The sequence below is a fragment of the Pholis gunnellus genome (assembly GCF_910591455.1).
Source record: "Pholis gunnellus genome assembly, chromosome: 7".
NCBI lineage: Eukaryota > Metazoa > Chordata > Actinopteri > Perciformes > Pholidae > Pholis > Pholis gunnellus.
The window spans coordinates 15,593,346-15,602,223 of NC_136533.1; the positions used below are offsets into that span (position 1 = coordinate 15,593,346).

At 40.0% G+C, this 8,878-nt stretch overlaps 2 protein-coding genes across 2 annotated transcripts; one reads left to right on the plus strand and one right to left on the minus strand.

Annotated features, from left to right (window-relative positions):
• Nucleotides 1-1,205: 1,205 nt before the first annotated feature.
• On the minus strand, nt 1,206-2,237 carry c1qtnf13 (C1q and TNF related 13; the record flags this gene model as incomplete). Its single annotated transcript, XM_079163294.1, has 1 exon — nt 1,206-2,237. One exon carries the CDS (start codon nt 2,235-2,237, stop codon nt 1,206-1,208), a length of 1,032 nt encoding a protein of 343 aa, XP_079019420.1.
• A 2,816-nt stretch (nt 2,238-5,053) lies between these two features.
• Nucleotides 5,054-8,433, plus strand: ube2na (ubiquitin-conjugating enzyme E2Na). Its single transcript, XM_079162612.1, has 4 exons — nt 5,054-5,150; nt 7,230-7,476; nt 7,746-7,886; nt 8,071-8,433. The coding sequence occupies exons 1-4, from the start codon at nt 5,121-5,123 to the stop codon at nt 8,115-8,117; spliced, it is 465 nt and encodes a 154-aa protein (XP_079018738.1). The 5' UTR covers nt 5,054-5,120; the 3' UTR covers nt 8,118-8,433.
• Nucleotides 8,434-8,878: the final 445 nt, after the last annotated feature.

Sequence of the window (8,878 nt, forward strand, 5' to 3'; positions counted from 1 at the left end):
GAGTTCACATACAGACAGAACATGCGATACATCTGAAAATAATATCTTTCTGAAACTTTATCACAATAAATTAAGCCAAAAATGTTACTAAAACAGCAATTGACTAAATATTAGAATAAGAATGTCTAGTGGTTTTCCTGATGAAATGCTGTCTTCCACTATATGACCTGCAAAAGATTCTCATGCGTTATTTATGCCCACATTTAAACGTTCTTTTAATCGCTAATATTTCATTTCAGTGGGGTATCAGAACAAATACCATAACTGTGTTTTTGCATGTTTTAGCCATTTTTATATAATTAAAGAACATCCAACACAGACTTCTATCCATATTTATTTCATGCTATACTGCTATTGCTGCTGTAGATGTTATTAAGTGTGGTAGTTGTAGTAGCAATGATGCTTTATCTAGCAGAAGCTTTTATATTTGGAGCAGCAACACCACCACCTGGAGTACTAGGATCCATGTTTTGAGAACTGTGTTAGAGGAATGAAGACGTCATCAGTAACATCAGCTAACTTTGCATTTGAGTTCAGACAACATACATTTAACTGACAGTGTATTTATACTCAACAGCATGTACTGTTAGCTTTGGACTTAGAAGAAACAAGACCTTTTAAATTCATTGAAGCATATGAATTTATTTTGTTTCCTGAAATGCACATAAAACATCATAAGAGATACATATATATATATATATCTACAATATAAAAATTCCATAACATGACTATCACCACTCACATGACAATGATGTGTTTCTAAATATCATGTTTACAGTAAGTAGATTTTAATAAACTATACATCATTTACATAATATTTCTTGGCATGCAATATCTAAATACAAATTATTTTAAAGGTAAATATATTTATGAACCAAACCCCAATTTAACTAACACGTTTTTATACAAACAGAATTTATTTTAGTTCTTACAGCTAATTGCACTTAAAGGACATGTTGCTGGTTAGTGTCCATAATTGTACCATAGCACCATCCAGTGGAGTAATTTGGCAACACATGTTATACGTGGAGTTACACTACTTACTGAGGATAAAATAAACAAAAAGCAAACAAACAAAGCATTAAATATAGTTACACTATGCTGACCATAGTAAATTTGTGTCTGCGTCCATCAACAGAGAACAATTCTAAAGATTTTCTATAATGTTATGAAATGTTACATGTGTTAAGAAGGGTTAAAGACATTCAGAGGTAAGTTCTGTCCTGAGTGGTGGCAGGTGGGAGTGTTTCTGTATCAAGATAAACCAGGAAGCCAGAAAAGGTCGTGTACCTCCCCTGGTTGCTGTAGACAGCATAACGCTCATCCTGCTGACTGTACAGCCACACGCTGTCGCCCCGGCGGAGAGACAGCAGCAAGCTCTGACTTTGCATCTCCCTTCTCTTCGATGTGTCCTCATCAAACACCATCGCCTGCACTTCGCCCTTCCCGGTCATCAGCTTCACAGAAACAGCCTTGCGAGGATGCTTCCCCACGGTGAAGGCGAAGAAGTAAGCGCCTGGGAAGTGGCAGGTGAACACGCCAGAGGTTTTGTTGAAATGGCCCCCGATGTTGACGTACTCCACATCAAAGGTCAGAGGTGGCTTGTCCTGCTGCCTGATGCTCTGACCCATGAGTGTGGAGGTCCGTGCCACAGAGAAGGCAGACCGTGGCTGCTCTGACGTCTGACTTCTGGCCAAAGGGTCAGGCTGAGGGGGGCAGTTTGGGTAGGACAGCCCTGATGGGGACAGGTGGTTGCTGACGTAGCCGTTTGGGGAAATGTCCGGAAAGACAAGGTAACCAGAGAAGGTGATGTAAGGGCCGGCATTGCTGTACAAAGCATATTGAGGACTCTGCTGTAAAAGCAGCCACACTGTGTCCATTTCCTTCAAACTGATCATTACACTTTGGCTTTGAAGTTTCCTTCCTTTCTTGCGGTAGTCATCATACGCTATAGCCTGCACCTCCTCTCCATTCTTCACCAGTATCACAGAAAGCATTTTCTTTGGAAACTTACCCACGGAGAAAGAGAAGTAGTAAGCCCCAGGGATGCGGCAGCGGAAGTGACCGGTGTCTGGATTGAAATCCCCTCCAATGTTGACCATGAGCCTGTTGAAGGTCACTGCCTTCTGCTTGCCTCCCACTACACTGCTGCTTCGTGTGGCAGAGAAAGCAGAGCGGACACCTGTTGTTACTGGAGGGGCATAGAGAGGTGAAGCTGGTCCACAGCAGGCGATCATGGTGAATACACACGCCAGGTAGCACCGTGTGCTCCACTGAGCTAAAAAAGAAAAAGAAGAGAGAAAAGAAAATCAAAACAAATGACATTTACAGATGACAAACATAAGTCACTCAAAGTATCAGAGAGTTAAATATTTACAGTCTTGCAGTTCTCAACCTGGTGGTCAGAACCCATAAAGGGGTCACAAGACAAATCTGAGAGGATGTTAATTACTAAAATAATACAGTATTTTTTCAATATTATAGGAAAGTACATTTCTTTTAGTTTGAGACTTGTGTCTCAAACTAAGCTTCGCCCATAACGCCTCGATATAAAATACTCTAAGTTGATAAGAAAGTCTTGCTAAGCCCTGTCAAGATAGATCTTGCCACTCAAATCAGGCACTGTGGGAGCATCAGCCCCTGTAATGTGGCTGATATTGTCTGTTCTCTCTGTGCACTGAGAGAAAGGTCTACAATAGCTGCTGGTTCGTCTGTTCCTGTGTGTGTTCAACAATGGGAAACTTTGTAGGATTGGTTGGGTCGGACAGGGCATGAATGCTAAACCACTTAGATGATTTGCTGAATATCAGTTGTTGTTATTACTATTATGTGAAAATATATATGAAAATTGTAGTTTTTGAATACTTTTTGGGGACTTTGTTTGTTTACATTCTTGAAATCCAGCTATTTTACCTTCACAAACATCGGTGAGCATGTCCTACTCAGATTCAGATAGGAAGGTATCACCTTGAAACTAAATTACTACTTCCACCAGAATATTTTAATGCTTGCATGCATGTACGGAATCTGTAAATGAGCTCTGATTAGTCTGGGAAGCTTCCATGATCACAACAAAATGAGCGGAAACCTTGCACCTGTAAGGTGTCAGACATGATGAGTAATTAAAGGCTCAGATTTGACACCTGGCTGTTTCCCATGTTGCCTGTAATATACAAATTTTACAAAACACTAATGATAGATATTTAGCCCTAAACTGTGGTGCAAAAGCCAAGGTCAGTGTCAGGAAGTACGTGAGTTGGCAAAAGAACAGCTAGGAGTCAGAAACTGTCACCTTCAGGTTGCAACACACCTTTAAAAATAAGATTTGAACATTTCTAAACAATCTACAGTGTAACATAATGTGTTATCGTTGAGTTTAATCCACATTTGTGTAGCAATAAATAAAGCTTAAAAACAATGAACTAGAGCAGAGAATCATATGACAAAAAGCATCCGGAGACTAATTTACTATACCATTGCCAAGACAAATAAAAAACAGATCAATACACACATTTCCTTTTTCCACTTTTGTTTCTACGCACAGACTTCATGCTCAAAAAAGTAACTGACAGAAATATCAAACCCACCTGTTGGGCTATGGTGGAGCAGAAATTGCATGCTGGACTTCGTTTTCTTAGACAGCTTTTTAAATATAGTTCCTCTTAGTTTGCCACACTGATAATGCCCATGTAACAGGCCTGACACCCAAAGGGACAACGCTTCTGTCCACACAGACATGTCAGGAGGAGGGGCTCCAAGTCCCCTCCAATCTATGGCTCCTGTTCACCCTGCAGAGCAAAACAAAGTGAAAATACAGCTGTACCGTATGCTTATTGGCCAGGGGAAGTGGAAGGTCTAATTCGTGCTTTGTTATGTCTATGACAGAGTATAGCTGGACACAATGTTTGGCTGGTTAAAAAAAAAGAAAGATGAACTTTAAAAGGGTTTTCGAGGCACTGTAAATTACTAGTTTTGATGGCTTTGTAGTTTTTTTGTCTGTCATTGTGTCCATGTCGCCTGTGTACAGCTTTGTATTCAAAATGAGAAGATGTTAATTGACTTCTGTCAATATCATAAAATCTCCTAAATCTCCAAAAATCTTTTTTCTGCACAGCATTTCAAATACATGTTCAAAAACTTTCCACCGAAAAGAAATCATGAATGAATTCATGAATTTTGGTAAATTTAAAATAACTGTTTGTTATGTAAAAACAAATTAATTTCCAATTAATATTGCCAAAGTTACCATGAGGAGTTGCAGGGCGAAAGAGCATAATCTGATTTATCTGTTGGTAAATGACTATCCTCTATTAATAAATGTAAAATATATGTACATCAGGTAAATTGCTGCCTCGCTCTATCAGCTAATTTATTTATTGAGTTATAAGAATGTACAAACAATCCACCATACCATTTCAAATAACAGAGGAAGAAAATAAGCCACATTAGAAGGCTATAATAATAATATTAATGATAACAATAACAACAATAACAGTTATAACAATGGAAAAAATAAGACTTCTGACAGACTTTCAGCTGCTGACATGTATTTCTCATCTGTTACAAAATTAAGACTCAAAATAACTTTCAGTTTAAATTAAAAACAACTTAAAAGATGGTGTTGAATTAGGAAATTAAGCTTCATGAGTATGACATTTCCCAGATGAGATGTTTTGACAATAGTACATTAACTGTTATCATCACATTCAAAATAGTTGATGATATATAAGTGCATTTTTTTTTACCTTCAATACTTCAATATACCTCCAATATACAGCATAATTCCCAGTCTTTCCAAAGTGTAATGCAATATGGGCAATCAAACAGATGAAGTATACCTTCTTGTTCAGTCTTGCAGAAAGTGTATTAGTTATCAACATCTGGAAAAAATGAAATATATGGTTGTTAATAATGTATTTTGTGTAATATTTTCAGGTGTATTTCTCTGTGTGTCTAAAAAGAACAAGCTTTTTTCTTTGTCTTTTAATTAAAAAAAAACTTTTTCTCCATCATCAGCTGCATCCACTGTCATGACGTAGACAACCCGGAAGACGTGAGTTTGCTGTCAATGCTAGCGACAGAGAGGAGGCTGAGAGCTAAAACACCGCATTTAAAACAAGATGGCAGGACTGCCCCGCAGGATCTCTAAGGTAATATTTCACACTTTAAACAGCAGCATATGTCACTTTTCTGTCACGGGAAAAACTCTACATCCACCGTCTAAACTCCCAACGCTCCGAGTTAACGGTGCCCGCTTCACGTCCAGCTCGCTAAAGTAACTTCCGTTATCTGAGCCTAGAGACACGGCGGGTTAGAAATACACCAACGTTTTGAGAAAATGGCGGATAAATATGCTGTGTACCGGGATTATCTTTTCTAAATATACTTTTCAAGCACACTAGTGTTCTCAAACCGCTACTGATCAGATTGTGATGATGCGGACTAAATGGTTAGATAACAATGCTAGGTAATTATGCTAAGCCCAGCTAGTCTATTAGCTTTGTTTGTGTTCGAGTGATGGAAACACACGAATAAGCTAAAGCTAGCCTGGTAGCCTAATACTCCTATTGTTATACTTTTCATTTAGGCATACGTGTATTTAGCTAAGGTGGGGTGTTTTCCCCTTGCAGTCTTTTCTTTTGACACAGTTTCATTGAAGTTTCTTAAGTTTGTCCTTAACGTTAGTCATAAATGTGGTGACCTGACTAGTGTTAAGTGGTATGGATGAAACGTTTGCTACTGTGATTAGCAGACATTTGAACCTGACTTTATGGTCCAACATCAGTAACCAAAGAGGCTTTGCTCAGCATACTAAAGATGCTGCTGATTGGTTACATCCCCTGCTTTCAACAATATGATACTGTCACTGTTGCCTGGGAGCTGTCTCTTCCTTTGAAGAAGAGTTGTCTTGTATTTCCTGCACATCCCAATTCATGTTTTCACGATTTCATATCAATTAAATTGCTAATAATTTGGCCCCTAAGATGTAAAAAAAATATCCCTCCACTCACCCCTCTTTTTACAAGAGTGTTGGGGAACTATGGTGGCCTTCAGGTGATGTAAAAACGCAAAAGGCCCTCTCTAGAGCCAGTGTTTGCTTTGTCCATTGTGGGCTACTGCAGACTTCACCAGTCTTCTTTTTGTGAACCCACTACTTACGTGATTCTTTGTTATTTTTTAATACCGTTTTAATAGACGAGCTTCATACTCTTTCTTTCCTTTTTCTTTTGGGAACCGTACAGTACCCTCGCTGTAATTCTGCAAATAACATTCACACATTCTGTGTATTATTATTATTATTATTATTATTATTATAACCATATTCTGTGTATTATCCATATTCTTTGGAATTACAGCTTACGATTTGTAAAGGTTTCAATAATCAAAGCATCAGGAGCACGAATGGTGTTCAGGAGAAGGTTGCACAGGTGCTTGAGTAAGCAGACCACAGACTAGCGTTGGTGGGAACGGTACTTAGCGCACGGAGCCCTTGAGCCCTCAGAGCGTGTGACTGGCACTGGGAGCCCCTCTCCCGTCTGTGTTTTCACTGCATGGTTTTGTCTATGGGTTATCTGAAACATTTCAGGAATCTCCCTCTCGGTTTCATTCAAACCACAAAAACAAGTGCTGGCTCTTGGCAAGCTGTATTTGATGCTGTTTTTCATCCATTTATTTATTGTTCCCTTTGTTGTCCGGGATATTGCATCTATAACTAAAGCCTGCGTTTCAGATAGACACAAGAGGATACTACTCTGATGTTAGATTGGGAAAATAAGCAGAATAATTGAAGTATCTGTACCACAGTTTGGAGTATGTACTGACGTAATGCCATGCATATTCGCAGCAAGCTTGAATATAGTTTTATTGTTAAAGGCATATATCAGGCATGCTGCCTCATGCATACCACAAGATATATCCGATACCTGCCCCTCTTTCATAGCATATAATATGTTTCTGTAGGTCCCTTGGCTGCCACTATGAATTAAGAGAGGCCTTGCTGCAGTGGCTGATGGGAATGAACGTAATGGTCTCCTGTGGTGCAGAGTCAGCGTCACCTCTAAAAGACAGTTGCGAAGTGAGAGAGCCTTCAGAATGACAGCATTAAGCCACTACTGCGGTCAAAGCCACCCTCCCTTCTGTGTTAGAGGATGAAAGCCAAGCAGCCCATCTCCTGCCACTTCAACCCAGATTCAAAGTGAATACATTTCTCTTGTCTTTTTCTGTGGCAGGAAACTCAGCGTTTGATCGCAGAGCCCGTCCAAGGCATCCAGGCAGAGCCAGACGAATGCAACGCCCGCTACTTTCACGTGGTCATTGACGGACCTCAGGACTCGCCTTTCGAGGGGGGCACATTTAAACTCGAGCTCTTTTTGCCAGAGGAATATCCCATGGCGGCTCCTAAAGTACGCTTCATGACCAAAATATATCATCCCAATGTAGACAAGCTGGGGAGAATATGTCTAGACATTTTGAAAGGTACGTCAATACTCTTGTTACTGTTTGAAAGCCTGTATGCATTGTGTCCTCTGATGTTGTGGCCTGTGAGTGAAGTGAGGGCTTTGCCGATTTCATCTTGCTCAAAAGATCAAGGGCCTTGTTCGTTACACTTGTGACCCCTAACTGGAGCTTTGTGCCGCTACTACCTCATATCAGCACTGTCTCTTCTTTGCCCCTGCAGCCTAAAACTCTCTATTGTCCCTCTCGATTTTGTTCTTTAATAATCCCTCTGTTTTCATTTTTATCAGATAAATGGTCGCCAGCGCTCCAGATTCGCACAGTGCTGCTATCAATCCAGGCGTTACTAAGTGCACCCAACCCTGATGATCCCCTTGCAAATGACGTTGCAGAGAAGTGGAAGTCCAGTGAAGTCGAAGCTATAGAAACAGGTGAGCGCTCCGATCTGGTTTATTAAACTTCCCATCCAGCTCTTGCCTCGTGCTCCCTTTCCCCTCTGTCATTTAGATTATACACGCATGTCTTTATGCAGTCTTTGTAAATGGGCCATATAGGTATCATTTACGTGACTCGTGTTCATTATGTGTTTTTTGTTATTTTTTTTCTACTCTCCAGCCAAATCATGGACCAGGCTTTATGCTGGAAGCAAAAATGAAGTGTAGAGCACCCCAGCAGGTGGAGATGCACGTGCGAACATAACTCCTTATGTTCTGCCAAGACCTCTACCGACTTCATTTGCATTTAAAGGACACGGTCTTAAATATACATGCATATATATTATAAAATAAACATGAATATATTATAAAGGAAAAAAAACAACTGCTGATAATTGGTGATTTAAATGCTCACTAGGGATGAAATGACTCGTCTTTTTCCGAACTCACTACTGTTCAAATGCATGGTCGGAGGTTTTTAGATCTACTCACCAGGCTTTCTTTGCCCATTGATTTTTGGAAAGCCTTTGCCAACTGAAGCTTTAACAAGCATGAGAAGGGGGGGGGGGGGGGGTAAAAGGGTCCTACATTTCACATGTTTGGGGGGATGGGTGGGTTTGGAGGTACTGGGACAGTGGAATAGATGGGGAGGAGGGATTGGCTGGATGTGTATACTTTTTACATTTCTTTTAATTTAGTTTTCTTGTGTCGCTGTTTTGTGTATTAGAAGCATCTAACGACTACTAGCCCGCTATATGTAGACACTCACCTGGAGGCTGTGTAGATAGCCCAACAGGATGCATACAAATATGGTAGCCCTGCTTCTTCTTTAAGTCACGTCTGGCTGTTAAATACAAAATAATATGACTAAAAACCAAACTAAGCTTAGCACTGTCACATTAAGGTTTTCAGCTAAGTGTAAACCGTAGGGTGGACATTGCGGACGTTTCCTTTGTTTTAGCATGTGTTTTATTACCATATCCAGTCTT

Bases quoted from the DNA above. Each gene is read 5' to 3' on its own strand.
- ube2na (XM_079162612.1), top strand. From the start codon at position 5,121: ATGGCAGGACTGCCCCGCAGGATCTCTAAG. The intron at 7,477-7,745 runs GTACGTCAATAC...CATTTTTATCAG, and splicing joins ATGTCTAGACATTTTGAAAG to ATAAATGGTCGCCAGCGCTC. The intron at 7,887-8,070 runs GTGAGCGCTCCG...TCTACTCTCCAG, and splicing joins AGTCGAAGCTATAGAAACAG to CCAAATCATGGACCAGGCTT.